The sequence below is a fragment of the Brachyhypopomus gauderio genome, chromosome 18, assembly GCF_052324685.1.
Source record: "Brachyhypopomus gauderio isolate BG-103 chromosome 18, BGAUD_0.2, whole genome shotgun sequence".
NCBI classification, from domain to species: domain Eukaryota; kingdom Metazoa; phylum Chordata; class Actinopteri; order Gymnotiformes; family Hypopomidae; genus Brachyhypopomus; species Brachyhypopomus gauderio.
Genome location: NC_135228.1, coordinates 9,222,977 through 9,247,167, shown reverse-complemented (window position 1 = coordinate 9,247,167; position 24,191 = coordinate 9,222,977). Strand labels below are relative to the sequence as shown.

Sequence of the window (24,191 nt, the reverse complement as noted above, 5' to 3'; positions counted from 1 at the left end):
AGTCTTGACAACACTTGCATTGGCACAGAGAACTTCAGAAGTGTTCTTTCCTTGTCTGTCACTTTGCTCTGGTGCTAGTGGGGTACCATAGAGAATTGTGGCAACTTTTCCATGTTTGGATGAAAGTTATATATAATAGAACAATAGTTCTGGAAGTATTGTACTATTATAAACAGTAGTACAAACAACATCAATGAAAGCAAAATGAAAAATAAGGGTTCTGAGAAGAACTCAGCTATAGTAAGATTGACTAAATAATGATCCATGAAATAGCACTGAAACTAGACATTTCCATCATTTTGCTGCCAGGAGAAATACCTACTATCTTCACTGCTGCTGATATTTTAAATGAGTTTATTGACCGTAAATGAACTACAGAATGCTGGGTAGCTGGTAGATCACTTTACTGAGGGGCACTGATTGATGACATCACTTTAATGAGGGGCACTGGTTGATGGCATTTCTCCCCACCCAGTGGTGTGACACGTACTAATTTCACCAAAGAACTGTCACCTGACACAGTTGTATCAGCTTCACATCAAAGTTGACAAAGCAACTTTTATGGCAGACGATGCGTGTTGTAATAAGCATTTATAAATGTTTATCTGTTTAGGTCAGTTGTCATGAATGGCTTATGTAGTGGGTGTCATAACCTCATGACCAGTGTCTTTCAATAAAGTGAAATTTCCCAGTTAAACAGCTTGAATGACCATGCATGTTCAGGGCAGTGGCAGTGACGCTGATGCCCATCTGGCATCTAAAACAAAGGAACAGCGTAATGGAAACAAGCCTCCCATCACTGTTCTGGCTAACAACTGCTATTGCTTAATGGACCACTGTTTTTGTGCCCCACTAACTAAATCTCAGAAATAAGAGTCACATGGTTACTGTTAATGACTTGATTTATTTCCTCGCAGAGCAGATATGTAATTTCCTCTCCCATAGCCTGCCCTAAGTGCCTGGCCGGTGTGCATTATTGGAGGTTTCTGTGTAAAACGAGTGAAGGACTTTGGCTTTATGCGGTCAGGGACCTGCAATGGCACGGAGTGATCTTCAGCTGCCGTGTTGCACACACTTTTCAGCCAGAACCGTTCAAATGTCATCACAGGAGCCGTGATTAGGTGCTATTAGTCCAAATAAGCAGGTGCTCACAGAAATGGGGCAAGCTGTTCAGATGGATATAATGGCACCTATCTGAACAAAATAAATAAATAAATAAGCATGTTTGTGGTACAGTCTGATTGGGGATAATCTGGACTGATCCACAGCTGACCTAATGGTGCTGAACAGCAGAAGCAGGCTAAAGTGGAACTTACGGAAGGCTGTGTAGAACTCTTGCAGGTTGAGGATACCGTCATTGTTGTAGTCATCGTAACGCAGCAGATCCTGCATGGTGCACTCCAACAGACTGTCCTCTATGTGCTCCTTCATGGAGATCTAGAAAAGAACAGAACACAGACTAATTACACTCAAGCAAGACGCAAGACTGTGACATATATATATATATATATATATATATATATATATATATATATATATATATATATATATAATAGAGGAACTATGACCACCTTTTCCCTCTACTAGTGAATGAATCAATAAATCAAATCTTTAATCAAGAAAAGTGATCTATCCTCCAGACCACTGAGACACAGTGAATTACATTACTTTACTGAGATCAGTCTACCATGCAGTAGGAAACAAAGCGAGTAAAATCCAGAATGATGAGAACACAACTCATCAGACTATTTATAATGTAGTGCATGCTTTACTTTGTAAAAAAAACCACACAGACACAACAGAAACACACACACACAGATACAACAGACACACACATTACCTGTGCTAGTTCTTCACTGCTTAGATGCCCATCATGATTCCTATCCAAATATTTGAACATGGTGTTAACGAGCGCCTTTCTCTGCTCCATTGCATTTATGGGAGGGCTCTCCCCTTCCGCCAAATCTCCAGGACGCATGTCCAGCAACAAGCCTTTGAGCCTGTTGTACTCAGCCATCGTGCAGGTGTCGACTGTGCAGACAAAACAGTTGAGTTTAATTAGTTTTCTTTCAGCTGGCCCTCTTGTGCATATACCCTCAAGCTCCCAGGTCTCTGGTAGAGAACTCGAGCTTCAGTAAAGATGTAGTGTTGCCCTCAATCCCAAAAGACTTACTACAAATGCGCAGGCAAAAAGAGAGGAAATAGAAGAAGTGCACCCGCACACGGATGCAAGGAGATCTGATAAACGTATGATAGAGTTTACTGTGTAGTACTTAGAGACAAAATAGATGAGCAAACATTTCAACATTTTCATATATATATATATATATATATATATATATATATATATATATATATATATATATACTGCTCAAAAAAATAATGGGAACACTAAAATAACACATCCTAGATCTCAATTAATAAAAATCATTGAAATCAGTTGAAAATCTCTCATTTCTACCTGTTGTCTGTTCCATTTGCACAAGAACAGTTGAAATTGATTCACAATCAGTGTTGCTTCCTATCTGAACACGAAGTGTGGATGACTTGGAGTTACATTGTGTTGTTTAAGTGTTCCCTTTATTTTTTTGAGCAGTGTATATAGTTGTGCATAATATACATATAAGATAAACATTCCGCGGCATTCCTTCAGTGTTCCTTCCTCTTCTAAGTGTGGGGGATTAACATTAGGGTTCCAAGCAGTTTTGCATTTAATCCTGTGCTGTTTGACAATGCTCACACTGATTAAGCCTGCAAAGAAAATGAGAGCGCCATGATTAATCGAGTGCACTAGCTGGGTGTTTATCCCTTATGTGCAATAAAATGATGCTGACACACCCACCCCCTGAATTGCTTCTTAGTTCCCAACACCAGAGAGGAAGTGTGCTGTAACTGCCACTATGGTGAAGGCCAGGTTGACAGACAATGGGAGGGAGTGTTCACCAGTGCCTTCTGAAGTGATGAGCGGAGGAAGCATTCAAAGCTTCATATACATGAATAAGTCATCAGGAAACGTCCCCCCAATGTTTGGAGTAGCCACACTCCCTGCTGAGGACTGGATCATAACTCTAGCCGACGAATATCAAAAGAGGACAATGATGCATTTGGGTACTGGCCCATGTAATCTCAAACCGACAGTTTTAGTGTTACCGCATCATTCTGATAATCTGTTTTGATTGCTTCTCAGGAGTATCATGTCCATAGTGAGAAAATGATGGGTGCAGTTAAACTGTCACAAATGATTGAGATACGTTTTTTTTAAAGACCATGATTCTAAGAAAATGTGGTGTTAAATGCCCTTTAAATGGCAAGTCATTTGCAAATTCTGTTCATACTTACAAGCTGGACTTTCCAATTACCCTGTATACACAAATGTACAATATGTCAGAACTCATGGTTGGTTACTATTTATGGTTACTATTTATTTATGTGTCTTTATTTATAAAAGGTTTCATCTTATATATAGTGTGTTATAGGTAATAATGCTTTTATACGTATATTTCATATTTGTTCAAACACAGTCCTCCATTATCATGACATTGGGATTGGGGTCAACTCAACAATTCAATCTTTTCTTCATTCCCTCATTTATCAATCACTGATGAACCTGGCAGGAAGACAGGAAGAAATTCCATTTTACACTTTTCAAAACCGGTAATGAAGTGCATTTATCAACTCTGTGTGTTATGGGAAAGGTCAGCGGTGATATGGCACAAGTTGTTATGACATGCCATTAATCCAAGTCTTCAATTATCTCCTTTTTCCCTCTGAAAGGTCTTATAACCTTTCTCTCTCTCTTTATCTGAAACATTCATATGTTCATACACATGCACACAAAAAGACACACACACATTCACACAGACACGGTGTACATATGCTATATTTTAGCATCCATATGGTCTACCGAGAATTACAATAATAACTTCCTCTGGTTACTTAACACCATTTATTGAAGATTTTGAAAAAAAAGATTACTTGACTCCAATATGGAGATCTTCTGACTTTCCTACAGACAGCTTAGACAAAATAAGCACTTCTTATAAAGGAAATTCAAGGAGCTACATAATGATGCTAAGATAAGTCATTAAGCCAAGAAATGGTTGGCTAATTTATTGGTTAACTAACATGACACATAGCAACCATCCATCCATTATCTGAACCGCTTAATCCCGCTAGTCGGGGTCACAGGGGGGGCTGGAGCCAATCCCAGCATCTCCGGGCGAAGGCAGGGTACACCATGGGCAGGTCGCCAGTCCACCGCATGGCCAACACACACGCATGCACCCAGAGGAAACCCACACAGGCACAGGGAAAACATGCAAACTCCACACAGAACAGCCCAGACCGAGAATCGAACCCAGACCACCTTGCTGTGAGGCGACAGTGCTAACCACCACACCACCATGCCGCCCACATAGCAACCAAAATCAGATTATTCTTTAAATAACTACATATATCTCAGACTTTATCAGTAAAAATCGGGTAAACCAATATGTGACCTGGTTTGACCTTATGATGGCTGTGTTTAAAACTGTCTTGAGACTATTGTGAAAGACTGTCGTGATATCCAAAGACTAATGTTTCTTTCAGGAAATCTGACTACTGTAGACTTTTCTAGGTTTGACTACACCAATGTGTTTATGCGATTGACGCAATGAAAATCTGCTGCTGAAAACATTGAATGATCCAGGTCCCTTTACCTGTATGAGTTATAAAGCTGGTAAAGTGTCTGAGGTGGAATGGTGTCATGGAGTAAAGTATTACTATTCCCTTCCCACCTCTTCCAGTAACATGTGTCATGTAAGGCACAAGTGCTCTATTTTTCAACTAGTGATTGATGCTGTGTTCCAATAGTCTGGGTTGGAGTCATTTCTGCTCTAAAAAAATCATTCATCCCTCAATCGTTGCATCCCTGTTGGCTCTGAAATTGTCCACAGTTAAGAAACCAGGAGAACTCAAGTCATGTTGGCTCAGAAGTGGATATGTGAGGACTAGTTTTTCTCAAAGCCCTACAGTAAATCCCTCTCAAGGACTATCTGTTTGCGCTTGCAATTTTTGTTTGTTTCACACCCTCAAACTACCTAAAGCATCTCTCTTGTCACCAGGATGCTTAAATCCAATGGACTTTTCACTATTATTATCTCAGGATGCAAGTGAAAGACAAAGGTGGAATGTTAAATCAAACAGCCAATTCTCACTTAGTGGTAAGAGATTCCCATACTGAGTCTCTCAAGAGGCAATGCTAATTTTTATCATCAAAAAATGGCTAGAGACTTTGAAATAAATAGTACTACACTGTGAAAAAAGCTCTGTACATCTGTAAAAGTGGCATGCAATTCTTTTAATGTTGTCACATTATGTTTAATGCTGAGGGAACTGCAGCTTCTCAGAACACGAATAAACAGTATGAAGACAAACAAGTTACTAAGCATTAGACTCAATGTTATTGACTAATAGCATCAAAATTTATGAAGGCCCAGCCTTAGACACAGTGTTATGGGGCACATCAAACTGTAAAATGTTAACCTGTTGTGAACAATCAGGATTGAATACCCCCACCCAGTTTTGCCCATTGAATGAAATATAAATCATAATACCTTCCATTTTTTTAAGATTCACTCTATTTCTTTTTGTTCACTTATTTTAGCCCAATCTGCAACAACTGCACTGTTGCCGTGCAAGTATCATTTACCTTTTGTGGTCTGGTGTGCAGTGTGCACTCCATGCACAGCTGCAATAACAATGGCTTCTGATGGTGACATCATATTATAGAAGCTGCAGGTGGGACAACATGTGGATCAGGATGAAAGTAGCTGAACACTCTTTACTCCCTTGTTTTTTTTTTTTCTTTTTCTTTGGATCAGGCTGAAAGTGAAAGAGAGATGGTGCATGATGATCATGACACTATGTATGTTTGCACTCAGACAAAAGGCCATGCTGCAGAATCTTTGTTTTACAAAGAGGGTGGGGAAGACTGTGAGATGAATGTGAATGAGTACAGACCCATGGCCCCGCCCTCCTTTAGTGGGATACGCCCTCCTTCAGTTGGCCACGCCAAACAGCGCAGGGAATCTATGCTCCATTGAATCTGCTCAAATATAATTTTCAACTTTTGTCAAGTCCTTAACCAAATAATGCTAAGTGTGAAAACAATGAATGAAATTGCAATTTAGCATGACCTTGTGATGGGCTTCTTTCAGAAAATGCTGACACAGTAACTAGCTTCATATTCAAAGGGCAGTAAGATCTCAGACAAAACCAAACCTCTCAGGAACAGTAGCAGGTAAAACCCAACATGCTGGAAAAAGTTTGGTTGGAACATAGTGGTTAAGCTCAACTTAAAGGTGAATGCAAAAATCACTCTTATCTGTTATGCACACTGGAATATGCAAGTGGTGAAATGTCGTTAAAGTGTATGACATTTCTCAGCTGGCAATCACAACATGGCTCCACAAAACATGCTGCAGGGTGACCATACACCTGGACAATACAACTCAACTGCCAGAGCCCTAAAGCTGCTAGTCAGTCTGATGCTAGCCAGTTAGCCCCTAGCATAATTTGCAAGGATTTTAGGTTTTGAGTAAGTTTGGACTCCAGTGATAAGCAAACTTAGAATTGTAAAAAGCAATGATCCTCCAATGTCTCCAAATGTCCAAAAAACTCCAATGTATTGCTATATGAAACAAATAATTGTGATTATGATCAAAATAATCGAGTGGGCTAGGGTTTCAGTCTGACAAGGCACAGCAACATTATGTATATATTATGTATATATCATGCAGTTTAGAGAATTGGTGAAAAAAGAAATTCAGAACATGTACATGCATGAGATGTGGCATAGGCCTTAGATGTTACTCTTGTATCTATTCATCCCCTAAACCCTGTATCTTAACTGTTCCTCCCTGTAGCTACTGAATGCCTTCAACATCACTCAAAGTGCAAAACTGAACAATGACCCTAATCAAGATTACAGATAAATTCCCCCAATACACACTGCAAAGGCTTTATATGCACACTGCGTTTCACTGATCCCCGTGGCTAGCTGAAAACAATAGCCAGCCTGCCGCAAAGTAAATAGATTAAGACTACGAGCCCCAGTCTTGATTACATTCCAAGCATCAATTTTCTCCACCAAACCTGGAGGCTACTGTACAATACAGAAATATGTGGGCTTTCAGTTACTGATCCCAGACTAAGGGCCTTGTATCCCCAGGGGAGTTTAGGGTTTTAAATTGCTTGGTGAACTGGCTATACTGAGGCCCTCTTTCACCATATGAAGCTGCCCATCATAAACCTCTGGAGTGGGCAGCTTGACCTTGCACTGACTGCTTGGTATGGGAGGCAAAGAGAGAAATGGTTCCAACTTTTAAAGGTAAAATAAGTTGATTTTCCAAGTAACCCTTAAGGAAGTAACACACACATCAGTATTTAGTATGAATTATGAAGTGGTGATGAAAATGTCCCCAGTGGTCTGTGAACTATGAAAATTCCTTTATTGAGTGGTGGAAGCAATGGTGGAACACATTTCCTCTTCTGCTGTCATGGAAAGCATTGTGGCTTGTTTTCCCATTGTACTGTTCCTTATGCTGTGTGCCAGTAGTTAGGCTGTGACCTTTGTAGCAGTGTTGTGAAGGACAGCCACCAACTGACATTTCTGGTCTGTCACGGGGCACCATTCGTTTTTTAAATTCCATGCCCTTTCAGTGTGCCTGGGAATGTTTTTACATGTTCTTACAAGCTCTGCATCCGAGAAGGTAATTAACTTCACAACAACCAACATTTTTGGTTCTGTGACTCTGTGACTTGTTCTATGACTTTCCTTTATTAGCACTATCAATGTATGACAATCACAAATGGTCATAATTATCAAAAATATTACTTGGGCTTTCCTGGAGCACCTGAGATAAACACTGTAGCTTCCTGTTTTCATGGATGCTACTGGGGTTAACAAAACATCTGTACATGCATTCAGTATACTGAATATATTATATATTCAGGGGTGATAGTGGGAAAAATTCCTGAGCCTGAACTTTTTCGGAGGGGGGGGGGGGGGGGGGGGGGAGTGGAGTGTTAGTGTACCATATTTAGAATATTTTATAATTAATCTTTTAATTAATTAATAATAAATAAGTCAGGTAATCATTATAGTGAAATAAAAAACTAATTTCTATTAATATTCTGAGAAAATGCTGTAACCTAAAGATTTAGATTAGACACAATATGTTAAAAACAGGCATAATTAATTATTTATTCATTACTGTTAGTAAATTATAGGATACCAGACAACTAAAGAAATTATGCAAATAAAGTTTAAAAGAATTACAAGTATTATGATTATAGTTAGTTTTTATATATAAAATTTAATAAATTTAATAAATATTTTGTGTTGGTTTATTAGGACATACATTTTGTGCTTTTGTTCATGTATTACACCTTACGCCGTAAGGCGGCCAGGATGAACCAGATCATCTGACCACCTGTACCGGCTCAAAAAAAACACTCTTATATTTCTGATAAAAATGTAACTTAATCAGAATAAAGATAAAATACTGAAGTTATCTTGCATCTACCTCTGAAGCTCTTCCGATGTCTGAAATACAGGCGGAACATACGTACATGTATGTACGTAAATAACGTACTATACGCAGTTATCCTATCCTAAAGCTAGCCTTTTGGCAAATCCATAGCTGCGTTTAACTAATCCTGACGCCACCCACACCAAACACCAAGTTCCGTTTACGACGCAGAACCATTTAGGTCCAAACAAGGCTTTATACAGTAAATGGGAGATGTGTAGTAACCACGAAAAATCGTAACTTGGGAACCTCGTAAGGATCATATTTCGGCCTCAAAACAGATAGCATGCGCGCCCGTGTGGTTTATCATTATGATTTGACGGATTTTTCCCCCCCTCAATTTTTTTTTTCTCGTGGACATGTCGGTACGCCGGAATTCCGGCGTGGCGCCTGAAAACTATCAGGCCTGTATATTATATATTTTCATTCATTCCAATTATACTGTATCTCACCTATGTGAGGCAAAGAGGCCTCCCTAGACAGCCAGTTAGACAGAACAAGACAAAAAGGCTTAGTCTGTTTAGCTTCAGGCAATTACCTTATACAGTGCTGGCACATAAAGAGACAGTTTTAATCAACTATGATTAAGTTTCTAATGCAGAGAAGACCTCATACCTTCTACAACTTATACAATAGCTTTTTTAAAAACCTTCCTGCTACTATGAGTGCATATGTTGCCCTTTGCCAATGTATCATTATTTGTGAATGTATCACAAAGTGTTTTCAGATCATTATTTTAGAAGGAGCATTTTTATTCATCTTTAAATGTATTATTATTCACACTACAGTTTACAAGTTACATTTACCACTTCACCTAACTTGTATATTTATGACACACATTAACTACAGAGGCTGTGGTAAAGGGCTGATGAAAAACCCATAAGGGTTTGCCAGTGTTGTAAGAATATATGCAGTACTCAAGGGGTCACCAAGGTCCATTAGTCTCTTAAAATATGAAGAATATGATACTAGTCAAGGGTATTTACAATATGTGGTAGTGGTATTTCTTCACACACCTACTCTCTTTCCTATCTGCTCTACTAATTAGGAAGGTTGAATGTAAGGTAACATTACAAAAGAATAATTAAATTAAATCAGCAGTGAAATCAGCATGGTTCAAAGGTATTTGGGGTCACTCAGTAAAGAAATTGTGGGACTAATGAAGAGATTAAATGGGGATTTCACACCGAAGACAAAGAGGAACATAAGCGCACGTAAAACCCACTTGCCAAAACCAGAAAACTGAATTTTCAGCCTTTTTATCCTGTTCTAAGCAGCACATCTTGCTAATAAATGGCTGCACTCGTACTGGGCATGCCTATCACATTTTTCATTAGCAGTCTGGAGCTGTTTTTGAACTAGCTGAGTGGGTGTATTACCACATGACAATACTCTATGTGATCTCAACCTGATAGGCAAGTCATATAAGTAACAGTACCACTTTATTAATAGTTAAATGCAAAAATGTGTACCAAACAAGTAATTACATATGAATGAACACTTGTGTAACTCACAAGCCCTTCTGTGGCTTATGAAATTGTGAAATTTGGTGGCTTAAAATTTACTACCTGTCAAAGATCAACAGTATTTGACATATTTTGAGTACAAGCTTGTTATGAAAGGTAATTCACTGATACCAGCTTGACATTATGCATTATCTGACAAAAATATTAATTTACTTCCTGAATAAATGGCATAGCTTGGAACACTTGATTTATTGTAACCAAAATCTGTGTCAGTTTGATTTGTCACTGAACGAGGGCCCTATACGCCTACATGAATGATTCTACAGGAATGTGTTATCTGAAAAGTCAATTCATAACATCATTTCAGAACAAATTCAGTCTTGTGAAAGATATACTGAATACCAATGTAATGTTACCAGCAGTGACATATGGCCACCACTACATATGTTTACTCTAACATCAATACACACAAATGAATACTGCATACCAGACAGTATAAGTGATCTGAAAACAGCTTATTGTTAACACAGGCTCTTCACATAACCATGTAGCTCCTTACACATTAATCTCTAAATAGCCTATGAGACATCTGTATGAGGATTAACACTGTCTCCACAACTGTTCTGGCATACCAGGGTAAAGAGTGTGAGAGGGTGAGAGGCGAAGTGAGAGATTCAGAGCTTTCATTTGCTTCTCGGCTTCTCTGACCATGGCAGAGGTAAAGAGAGATGGAAGTTGTTACTTTCATGTTAGATTGTGTGCTTTCATCTAGACTTTGCCTTTGAATGTTTGCTTTAAAGTGCTCTACTGTACTTTAAATAGAAATAGTATTGGTACATTTTAGTCATAAAAGAGTTCAAATGATATGTTACCATGGACATGCAACTATGTGTATTATACTTTAAGTTGAAGTATCAGGTTCAGAATCAGGCCACACTGCAGAATTCTATTACTACATTAGTATGTTTCATACACACTGAATTGAAGCCAGTGATGCAGCTGGTATCAAATCACATGCTTTGATCCATGTCTGAACTTATAATAAGGGCATCTGTAACCTGTCAGATATCGACTGCTGTTTGTGTTTCCTTCTTTGTTTTCTTTTTTCTTTTTTTTTTTTGGTGCAACATTAATGTCTGCTTCCGATACCTGGGGCCATTATTCACACAAAAGTATCTGCCATTGCAAAAATAAATAAAAATAAATGAGAAACTCTAGAGTATATGATATAAAACCAAAACACTAACTGAAAATAATCTTCCTTTTAATTTCAATACAGACACATTTAAACTATGTGCATTATTTCCCCTTTCAACACTTAAACTCCCATTTATCTGAAACAAACAGGAACGGCATGATTGGCTGTCCAACCCTGTTACCCTGAAGGAGCCTCCAGACTGAAGGTGTGATGTCAAAGACATTAGTGATTACAAGCACTTCTCCTGCCTCCACCCCCTCTCCACCCCAACCCCAACCTTCTCCTTTTGCAAGCAGGTAAATAGAATGAACAGAAGTCATTAGCCAGGGAACAGAACTAATGAAGGGGCAAATTAATAAATCAACAAACACACATAACAGGGGCTCACACGATCTGACTTCACCCCCCCCCCCCCCCCGTTCATTATCTTATGTGGGTCAAACATTGCATTCAGTGCCTGAGTGTTAGCAAATCCTTGCAGATATGTAAATATAACCACAATCATGGCTCCATAGTAAATAGAATTTGTTTAAATAAGAAAAAAATCTGTAGTGGAGCAGTTGAGAGGTGAGAGGCCATGTAATACAGACAGCTCCAATGACTAACATGTTTTACTAAATACACCCAAATGAAAGGACACAGCTTTCCATACCAAGTCTTATATTCAGCCGTACTCCGTTTTCATCTGTGGGGGACACAATGCAATGCAGTGCCTTGTCAAATGGAATGACATGTTTCAAAGCTATTGAAAGCTATTAAAATACCCACTAGCCCTCAGACTTATTCAGATCGAGAACAGGGTTCCTTTCCTTCAAGCTTGTCACTCACAGCCAGCGTGTTGAAGACGCGAATGCTCCGTACTGTCCCACAAATGGACTTTTTGAGCAGATGTGACCAGATTTTCCTTTCCTTACTTTTCCCATCTTTCTTTTAAAAATCCTTCCTTTGATTGTGCACTGAATGCAGTATAATTTATAAGAGCAGTATGGGGAGCAATGGTACAGGGTGGTGAAATTAACACACCGTTCTCTTTTCCTCCATCCCTCCTGATCGTTCAGGTGGCTAATTTGATGACAATGGGGGAAGCAGGAGCCTATTGACAAAGGACCCTTAATTAAAAATCCTGACTAAAGCCGCCTCATTCTCAGCATGCCTCCTACACTGAGATTAAGGAAAGAGTGGAAACAGAGGCAGACACCCTCAGGAACTGACAAGGAAATGAAGGATGTTATTAGGACTCCTTGTTACTCACAGCTAAAGGTAGTAATTGAAGCCAAAGAGCAGACTGGGACTGCTGCTCTGTGGTATCCTGCACTGGTGTTTGAAAGGGCACCACCATTTTCTGCAGCATGTCTGGTCTGTTTTATGAATTATGTAGCAAAGGGAGATATCAAGAAGGTGCAAATTAAGTGGTAAAATAAAAATACAGACATCAAATTCAGGATACTTTTATTCATAAGTTCTGTCGCTCTTGTCATTTATGACAGGAAGTGTCATCATCTTGTTCACAGTCTGTCTCACAGGCATTTTGAAGTCTTCACATAATTAGTCAATGGGAAAAGTAATACATTAAACACACACACACACACACACACACACACACACACACACACACACACACACACACACACACACACACACACACACACACAAATCCAATTACCACACCAAACAGAGGATTAAAACTACAGGTCTCTTGAGCACTAGGAATCAGTACAAATTAATAATGGCCGTAATAATGGTTGTATTAATAATTCATTTAGGCAAATGAGATCTGTGATCTTACCAGCCACATGAGATACTGACTTGACAGTTATGTGTAGTTCAATGAAGATTTGCCCAGCACTTAACATGTTAAACTAGATAGTGGGTACGCATATCTATCCAGTCAAACCAAACACCAGACAATAGGGAAGTCCTTTTCAGCCTAGTTTGCATTAAATACCTGCAATGCATTACAGTTTTTTTGCAGCTGCTAAGACACAAAAAGTGGTCCTTATAGCACAATTTCTGAAACAACTAATCCATGTAGCCTGACTATTGACCGGGCACGCTAAACCTTAAGCATATTCTCTGCCTTACACTCATTTAGAAATTCTAAAACACACTTTTTGCAAAACTTTAAACACAGTTGTTCACACAAGACACAACATTCAAAACTGATAATCATGTGTTTCATTTAGAAAACACTGCAACGCAACTGCTACACTCACCTACCAAAATTCATACCCAGTTCTCACACGTTACAACAGTTCTAGCTAATTTTTAGACATCAAATCCTAATTCATATAAAGAGGCCACAAGTTGCAAATCTTGGTGTGTACATCACTTGAGTTCAATATTGCATAGAGATGATAATGAGGAGTACAAGAATGAAGAAGAGGATGAGCAACAATAATGGATGAAATCAGAGCCACTCTGGTTGACCATGTGGTCAAGCATGCATTGGGTTTTCTGGTGGCAAAGGGTCCAACCTTATCTGTACTGCTACACTGTAGCATCATCCAGACCATCAAAGTAGACCTATCCTCTGTACATACTACATCACATACTAAACTACCCCTTGGTGGGTGGCTATCCGCCTCAGAACAGAAAGAGACCATCATCAATATTGTCAGAGCCAACAATTGTATACGTTTCCGACAACTTCAACAGCACATCATTACTGATAACGTCACCATCAGCAACATCCATTCAGTGAATCTATCCGGACTGGGCCAGTAACAGTGTGACTGTCACTGCAACAACTGCACTATGAATTTGCCACTCATCATCATGCCACTCTTGGTCCCTACAACACTGTGCACATCATCACCTTCTTCAACACAGAGCACAACATACACATTCTTCATCACCAGGGAGATGAACCAGAACAGTCCAGGTTTGTTGTCGTTTGGGACAACATAAGTTTGCACCAGGCTGCTCAAGTACAAACTGGTTTACTGAACTGGTTTACCTCCACCAAACTTTCCATTGCTGTTGAGTTCTTTTTGGCATGGAGGTGGTCGCCAACCCCCCCCAGTGCAAATACATTCAGCAGGTGATGGAGGAAGCTTGATGCTATTTTGTCTATTTTTGTTGTTCGTGTGTTTACAGTATATACAACATGTGTTGCTGTAGTGTTCATGCAAAACCAAAAAAGAAAAAACCTTCCCCTTGTAATGGCATTTTACTTTATGTTGTAAATGTACTGAATATGCAGAAATAACCTCAATATTTGTGAATATTCATGTATATGTGAGACCTCTGACAGACCTTCACAGCTGACTACAAACTAAATACTCAAACACATGGTAGTAGTGTTTTCCATTTGTCACTTCAGTGTGTAGTCACATATATGAAAGGCTAATCATCTGATATTTGTGCGTAGCCTTTAGATGCAAAAATATGGTTTTGGCAAGAGTTGTTGTGTGTGTAGCATTGCGAACTCTCTCACGGTTTTCAAACGCAGACTGAAGACCTATCTCTTTGTAAAGCACTTATAAGCACTAATCTACTGAAGCATTGGTATAAATCGTTATTGCACTTTATCTCTGGGAACACTTGCTAACGTAGTCTTGTAGGTATTTCAGTCTTGCTAGGTAGTGCTCTGTCTAATCTTATATTTTGTTGTCTTCTTTCTAGGTATCAGCACTGGCAACTGTTTATGGCAGTGCTTGAGCTTGAGTAGTTTGGACTTAAACCTGTTTATACTAGATAGAGATGCATATTCTGACTAAGCACTTTTGTAAGTCGCTCCGGATAAGAGCGTCTGCTAAATGCCATAAATGTAAATGTAAATGTAGCATTGGCTGCTGTGTGTTAAGTTTCGACAAAAGAGCCATAGTTTCAGAAGTTGGGTCTTAGCGTCTATAAAAAACTGTAAACTGGTTGCTATATCAATCACATTCACATTTCCTGATAAAGCAATAAATGTATTAGGAGGACTTGAAGGAGACAAAATTTAAAACCAACAGCAGAACCAAAAGCAGAATAAGGGCAAAGACTTGTTTTCAATGAAAACCTCACTCAAATTATCAGTGAGATTTCAAAAAAAAAAAAAAAAAAAGCAAAGTTGGGTTTAATATCCCAAAGTCTAGAGCAAGATTATAAAGGTCTCTTTCTTGCATGCTGATACAGTGATTCTCCCCAATTAGGATATACAGATGGATTGCAATTCCAATTATGTCTCTAATGTCACGATACAGCCCCAGACCCCCCAATCAGACGTGTGTTGATGTAATTGGTGTCTATATATGTACTTCCTGTGGCTGTGGTTGTCTGTGTATGATACTTTAAGTTGAAGTATCAGATACAGAATCAGGCCACACTGCAGAATTCTATTACTAGATTAGTATGTTTCATACACACTGGATTTGAAGCCAGTGATGCAGCTGGTATCAAATCACATCCTTTGATCCATGTCTGAACTTATAATAAGGGCATCTGTAACCTGTCAGATATCGACTGCTGTTTGTGTTTCCTTCTTTGTTTTCTTTTTTTTTTTGGGACAGTATTACTGTCTGCTTCCGATACCTTCCAAAACGTCTTGTTAGTCCAATGTGTTGCACGCGGTGCTCATTATTTGTCAGTCAATGTTTTTAATGTTCTGTGTTTGCTATGTGCGTAGCCATTATTTATGTAAATAAACCTTCATGTTCAATTTCACTCGTCTCTACAGCCTGCAAGCCTTGCAGCGTTACACTTAGAGAGAAATTATAACGTTACATGCATTAGGATTAGACACAAGACATAATTAAAAGTAAAGATCGTAAGTAAAAGTTGCTAATTTACTACTGGACCGGGAATATAATTTCATTTTATTATTGTATATGACTATATTGATATTTATTTTCATGGTGGTATTGTTCTAAGAGGCAGAACTATTAAAGTAGTACAGGTCCATGCTACAATTAGTTACACACAGTTTATGTGGTTATGTTTTATCTTCTTTTTCTGTACATGAGCAATAATACATTAAAAATAACCCAAATTCAAGTGAAATGGAAAAGATGTCCACATTAGGTCTTTGTCACAGTACAGCCCCTGACTCCTCCCTAAGGGCATGTCTGCCTGTTTGGATTGGTTCTTGCATGTGTCTGTTTCCATGTGCATTATGTAGTGTGTGTGCATGCGTCTGTTTTCTGTAGCACATGTCTCTTGTCTTATGGTGGCGTGTTACACTTGTTGCTTGTTGTGGTCTGTGTATTTACATGTGTGTCTTGTCCTTGTTCCTTGTCTTGTCTACATGACTTTCATTTTTGTGTTTCTTAGCGCAATTGGGCTATGTTAATAAATAGTGTCAGCAGTATTGCTGTTGTCTCAGCTTCCTGCACATCGCTCGTGAATGTCAGTCTTTAAATATGACTTAACCGTTACAACATGATTAAAACTAAGACGAATAAAAGCACTTTACAGCTTAATATCGGACATTTATTATCTGCTTTATAACTTAAAGGATCGTTTGATCTTATTTAAGAAGTGATTCATGTAGAAATTCTATATGTGAAATATATGACATGTGGAGTCAAAAGTCACAGATTACAAATACAAATTAGATATATTTTGTATTTGAAGGTTTTCAAAACCATTTGAAAACCTTGAAAGAGCAGACTAACAGGCTGACAAGTTCAAAAACCCAAAAACATAAAAAGATGAGAACAAGAAACAAGGTTCAGTAAACCTTATTACAGTATATATGTAGCATACTGTATGTAGTACATTCTGTATGTAGTATATAGTGTATGTAGTATATACTGTATGTAATATATAGTGTATGTAGTACATACTGTATGTAGTATTATAGTGTATGTAGTACATACAGTATGCAGTATATCACTGGTGTCAAACTCCAAGCCAACTGTGGCCCACCGTGTCATTTCATGTGGCCCGCGAGAGCTTAAAAAGCCTAATTGTCAAAAAATAAATAAAAAGGTCAAATGCATGCAGTGACCAAAAACTACATTTCCCACAATTATGTTACCCGCGAAGTGACGGCATCTCGACACTGCCGTGTTTCCACATCGATGCAATTTTCCCAATAAGTGTAATTGAGAAATACAGATAATGAGCACAAAATGTCCAGGAAGAGAAACATTAATGTAGATGGATGGGTGTTTCAAGAATGATGGAGAAAAACCGGTATGTCTTTTGTGTTATGAAGCGGTGGTGGTTGTCAAAGAGTACAATCTACGTCAGCATTTGGAGACCAAACACGGAGCTAAGTATGCCAAAATTTGGCATCAAGAAAAACAACAAATTCCCAAAGAATTAAAAGGCAAACTGCGATCGCAACAGAATGTGTCCACAACCACAAACAATGCAGCAGTAAAAGCTAGTTTGTTGAAGAAATCACCCGCGCTTCAAAGTCTTTTTCAGAGGGAGCGTTTTTGAAGCACAATTGCTATTTTCACAGTTATTTGATATTTCAAGTTTTGAACAAAGTAAATGTTATATCTTTGATGTTATTTTTCTTTATTCACTTGGATAGTTTGATTGTTTATTGATGGTGTAATGTGGGTTTCATAACCTAACAAAAGGATTTATGTTATAATAACAGAGGAACAAGCAAAAACAAGCAAACATATGTTTTACGGTTTTTAATATTTTTCTATTATGCTGATGTGTTCCCGCAGTGAAAATGAGTTTTGACACCCCTGCAGTATATAGTGTATGTAGTATATACTGTATGTAGTATGTAGTGTATGTAGTAGTCTTACAGAGTTCATGAAGGAGGAGCAGGCCTAGGTGAATATGAACCTCAGGTGCAGAGAGGTGGGGCTTGAGCTGCGGTGGGCCAATCTCAGCAAAGGAACTATGCAATCAGTCTTCATGGGAGGAGCCACCCAGACACATATTCTTATTATAAGCTGCATCAGATTTCATCAGCCAGTCAACAGAACACACCACGTCTGGAGCGTCGGGAACGTCAGGTGAGAATGCCATGAAGGCAGGGCTCTGAACTTCCACTGCTGTTTCCCCTCTGCCTCATAGCCTGAAATCCTGCCACGCTCCCTTATGCTGCAGCAGCTGTAGCTTTCAAAGGCCATCACTTTGTGAGCACTCAGGCTGCCAGAAGCCAGTCACCTTATGATTTAATAAGTCAGTGACACTTTAACTTTGCCATTGTTTTTTTTTTTTACTGTGCCTGATGCACACACAAAGACACATGCATGCAAGCGCGTGCACACGCAAACACGCGCTCGAGCGCACACACATAACGAATTCTACTACTGTGCCAATTTGATGGGGTTGGCAGACTCATCTCTTGCAGATCCACACGTGCACACATGCATACACACACAAACACACACATATCCACACATACACAAACACACACATAAACCCACACATATCCACACATACACAAACACACACATAAACCCACACATATCCACACATACACAAACACACACACCCCTTCCATCACTGAATAATGCAGATCTCGCTAAGTCTCGTTCAGGACCCTAGGGGAATTTTCCCAGATGCTTCTGCACCTGCTAATACATTTTCAATGCAGCCAGTTGTCACGCCTGTTTGCTTTCGTTTACGATCGCAAGTAAACAGGTTTAAGACTGCACTTTGATGCAACATGCCAAATCAATCTTAATTTAATACTAGCTTATTATTGCAGGGACATTTGCCAAGTTTTGGTCTCATTATTGATTGATTTATTGATCTGACATGGGTATGTCTATACTCGTTCATATATACCTTTTTTGTCCAGTATATCTGAAAGATTTTCATTTTTCAAAGAGCAGCTGAAATCCTTAATGCAATGCATTTGCAGATTTAATGCACCTATTACCAGTGTGTTGTTCATTTAAACCACTAAGTGCATAAATAACATCAGAATAAAGTAAATGTGGGTTTGCTTCTCTGCTGAATGCTTTGTTTAATGGAAAGATCTACAAGTCCTAATGCTCTTGGCAAAATTTTCTGCTTGCTTAGAATGTTTGTTTTTCTCCGAAATGGTCATTGACCGGCTCTACATTTAGTCCACTCAAATATTGTTTGGTATGTTGCAAAAGGGCTATAGGATGAGGCAGTATTATAACAGAGCATGTATTCATAACTGATTTAGGAACAGTCCCGTTCCTCAGCAGGACACTGAGTCCTATTGCACTGTATATGTTACAAAGCTAATTTGAGTTTACACGCACTGATGTGCATCTTGCCTGTCTGCTTCAGAGAGAGGGGGAGGGAAAGCCAGAGAGAGATGTTCATCAGACAATCTTGCACAGACACACACACACACAAGCACATCCTTCTATGCTGAACAGAGCATGTGTCTGGTGGTGTAAGGCTGCATGTTTCCATGTGTATAATACTATCAAGATGTGCTGTAGAGGGCAGAGGGCGATGAGTGTGCAGATCTGTGTCAGAAGCTCTGCCGAAGAGCAAACACAGAGGGTCAGGGGTCACATAGGGTGAACAGGTGAAACTTTAGGAATTATGCCATGGTCTAAATTCTGGGCACTTAAACACAAAGAAAAAAGTGAAATGGCTATGCATACCACATACATACTTTTTAGTGCCATTTTAAAGATTTTTGTCTCTAAAATTATGTCAGCTATTGTAAACTCCCCAATGTCCACTGTGAGACTTCCCAAATGCACAAAAAATTGCTTTGGTTAGGCTACTGCTTAAGAAAGCACATCTTGATCCAGCAGTTTTAAGCCATTGATGGCCTGTTTCTAACCTAATATTTCTGAGTGCTTATTTTTCAGTTTTTATTTAGATAAAAATGTATGAACACTTCCAGTGTTTTGGAGAGCCTTCTGTCAGTCTTCTGTGCTAATAGTTCAGAGACAAGGATCAGTGTTTAAAATGTGGCTGAGGGCTGATTCTGATTATAGTACTTCTCAGCACAGCCTTTGATACTTCTGCCCATGATATCTTGATACGCGCACTAAAATTGTTCACATCAAACCTGTCTGGTTCAAATAGAGTTTTATGTTGGTTTGGCAAATCACTCTTCAAAGCAGTATGAAATCATCTGTGGATTTCACAAGTATCCATTCTAGGACTCTTGCCTTTCTCCTTTTATGTTACATTACGGTGAATGAAAGCATCGCAATCGGCTTTTTACACTGATGACACGTAACTTTATATGTTAGTGTCACCAGTTAATCAACGGCTGTTATAAACCGAGCTCTTGTTTCATAGATCTTTTTGGCTAGATATGAATGGATTTCACACAACTCTTTATAGTTAAATTAAGATAAAACTGGGATATGAAAAACTGAAGATCTCTCCCTTAATTTGAATTCCAATTTCAGTAGTTTAATTGCATTTCAAACCACTGCTTTTCTTATTTCAGGATAAGTAGAATAGTGTCAGCAGTCATGACAGATACATCCCCTGCCTGTATTGTAATTCACTTTTTCAGACCTGCACTGCGATGCTTTTGCAGTGGCGTTTTTGTCTTCTTTCCCTCTGCCTGTCATTTTCTTTAGAGGGACAGTCACGTACCCTCTGCCATATTGTCCTCAGGCACCTTCATTGGAGCGGAATCCTATTCATCAGCACCATTAATGAGCTCTCCATTCTCACTCACTCTCTCTCCCTCACACACACACACACGCACACACACACACACACACACACACACAAACACACACACACACGCACACACATTCACTTCCTCAACCATCCTCTTCACAGTCGACTAATGGATTTAAAGATAATCCCTTAAATCCAGTGACAAGACACCATGTGATCCCAATTACCTACCTGGCAGAAGATGGCCTGGAAGTGAATAAAAAAACTCTCATGTTGACTTTACTCAGCAGTCAGTTCTTGGTGAGATATGGCAATGGCTGTCTGTGGTTATGTGCAGGGGGCAGATCAAAGTACACTGGAGCATAAAAGAGTGATAAGCTACCTGAGGTGAAACAGTGCGTCTAAGTTTTGAGACCGAGGCCTAAAATCCCAGAAAGCCAGAAAGAGAATTCAACACTAGAATGCCATTTCCTTGTTCATGTGTTAGTAAAGTTAAACGCAACTAGGTAGCAAAACGTCCAGCTCCATTCTACATTGAACGTAGTCAAATCACATTCATAATCAGCCCTTTAAAATAAAACAATTATGAAAATATGCAACACACATAACTAATACTAGAACGTGTTTTGGCTGCATTCATTGTCTGGGAAGTCAGTGTTACACTACCTCTGTGCCCTTGAGCAAGGCACTTAACCACAAGCTGTTTTAATGGAAATCTGAGTGCAGCTGGCCAGTGTTTGGTACTTTGGTGTGAAGTGTCAGATAAATGCAGGGGAAACATAAACTAAGCTTGTTCTCCAACATATAATTTTACAATGTGCTACTAAGCTTCTTACTCACAATGTGGTTGTAATATCCTGCAAATATAAGTAGGATAAGCAGTAGACCCCTATTCCTGACCTGTAGTATATAAATTTTATCACTTATGTCTCCCATAGAAAAAAAATGATAAAAAATGCTGTGTGGTTTGTTGTAGAAAACAAGTAGTGCATAAACTAATTTAAACTCATTGAAGTACATCAATCATGTTTGGGATCATTCTGTAATAACAAGCCATTGTTTTAATTGGTGAGTTACTTTGAAATAATTTATATTGTTTTGAAATCTGCAGTGCAGTGCATGTATATCAGATGAACGCTGACATCAAGCACAAAACTTTGGATGGTTTTGTATAGCGGTTTACAGCAGAAAAGACACACATCAACCAGAACTTAGTACTCTTATAAAGGGAAGTCCTAACCTAAGTCCCTCAGGTTCCTTCAAAATCTAGCATTAACATAGATTATTTCATTATGTGTGTCTATGTTTTTGTCTTGTTTTGGGAGCTAGAATAGACAGATTGCATGGACTTTATCTCAGCCCAAATGATGATGTAGCAGGCTCTATCTCTCTTCCCCTCTACACCCTCTACCCCTCTGTCCCTCTTCCCATCTAACTCTCTACCTTTCTGCCCTTCTACCTCCCTGCCCCTCTACACCCTTTCCCCTCTACCTCTCTACCCCACCACCCCTCATCCCTTTCCACCTCTCTACCTCTTTGTCCCTCTACCACCTTAACCCCTCTACCTCACGACCCCTCTACCTCGCAACCCCCTCTACCCCATTTCTGCCCCATCTTCCCTGTGGACAAATTCTTCCAACCATAATCTCCTCCATTTCAAAGGCAGGTAGAGTAGTGGCCATTTTTGAGAAAGAGGGAAAGGTGCCGTGCCCGTTTTTCTCTCTTTTGCTTCCAGCAAAGTTGGTGAGGAAGAAGAATCACTGCTCCTTCAGTTGTGTCCAGCACCATAAATAATGCACCCACAAATAATGTGAGACGGGGGACACCCTGTTCCACAGGCCACTTCTAGGTTCGGTTTGGCTACTGCTGCCTTCAACCCACTGTACTGTTAACACAGGCCAGCAGCTGAGGCCAGGAGAGGTGCAACCTTCAGGGCCTGATTCAGACCATGAGTGCTGGCCTTCTCCCCATCCTGAAGCACTGTTCTTCACCTCAATGTGGCCTCTTGAACAAGCTGGAATACTCATAACAAGGGCAAGACTGCCTATAAATAAAGGTGCAATTTTCTCCAGTTTCAAAAATTTAACATGCACATTCAATTAAGAATATTTGTTTTGAATTGTAGTTATTATTACCAGCCCCATCGACAGGGGGGGACAACCGGGTCTGTTGTCCCGGGCCCCAGGGCCAGGGGGGCCCATCAAAGAGCCCAACAATTAATTTTTTTATTTAAAGTCTATAGTCTATAATTTTAAATATAATCTTGAAATCTTTCATTAATATAAAATTCTGTACTCAAAATAAGCCCAATGGCTAAAATATATATGTGTTTTACCTATCTGCATATTTTCCATTAAGTGCATACACCCCCGCCTCCCACTGAAAAATGGTTTGATCCAGCACCGACTGTAGCCGGCTGGTACCCGCCCAACAGCGGGAAATACAGTGGTGGATAGTTAAAGAAAACAGAAATCTGGAGTGCAGAAAAGAAAGGAAAAACATTTACCTGACGAATTTTAATGTTGCATTGTGTTCCAGGTTTGAAAGAATTAAGGCTAAAGTACTTGAAAATGCTTGAAATTGTAACTACTTCGTTTCACAACAAAAATGACTGAACAGTTCTCCTGTATTACGTTAACAAATACGAGCCTCTTGTAATTCTAGGACAAAACATGAGAGAATGTGAAGACGTTAAGATTTGGCGTTTTGAAAATTAACAACCATTAAATAATATGATAAAAAACGAATTATTTCGAATCATTTCGAGTATATGTATAAATATTTAACTTAATTAAGTTTAACGTGCTGGGAAATATTGAAATGGACCTTTAAAGTGACGTACAAGTGCTTGAATTCAACCTTATAAAGGTGTATGAACCCTGCAAACACGACTTTGTTCATCGCAGTGCGCGCGAAGTTACAAAATTCGAGAGGTGCACGACCTTGCGAATCGACAGCGCGTGAGGCTCTCGCGCACAGGCGGTGCCACTGCTATTACTACATTTTCGCCGCACAGACCCTCGCGCCGCTCGCAACGCGTCAAGTATAAACCAGTGAGCTGTCAGAAACAGCTTTGATGTGTGGCTATATTATATACTATAATATATGTGACCTACAGTGTTGGGTAAGTTACTTTAAAAAAGTAATTCATTACAGTTACAAGTTACCTTGTTTAAAATGTAATTGTAGTGTAACTTTTCTGATTACTTTTGAAAAGTAATGTAACTAATTACTTTTGGATTACTTTTTGATTACTTTAAGGTTTAAATGAGTATTGACCCATGATCAACATTTCATTTTTGAGAACTGACAGTGTGAAACTTAAGAGTACTAAGCTGAGAGGGAATTGCTGACAGGCAATCACAGGAGGTCCACAAGAAGAGATGCCTGCACCAGGCATGTAAGATTCTCAGACTCCTGTCATCGGGCCATACTCTTTTCTGCTCCTCCCCCAGGCTCTATCATTTT

At 39.2% G+C, this 24,191-nt stretch overlaps 1 protein-coding gene across 2 annotated transcripts in view; it reads right to left on the bottom strand.

The window, feature by feature from the left end:
• Nucleotides 1-24,191, bottom strand: part of fstl4 (follistatin-like 4) — a 136,423-nt gene that overhangs the window by 39,950 nt on the left and 72,282 nt on the right. For both annotated transcript variants that reach the window (XM_076980472.1, XM_076980473.1), the window contains exons 5-6: nt 1,841-2,031; nt 1,317-1,437 (exon numbers count right to left, since the gene is read on the bottom strand). In XM_076980472.1, coding sequence (XP_076836587.1) covers nt 1,317-1,437; nt 1,841-2,031 — 312 coding nt within the window. The remainder of the gene's footprint in view (nt 1-1,316; nt 1,438-1,840; nt 2,032-24,191) is intronic.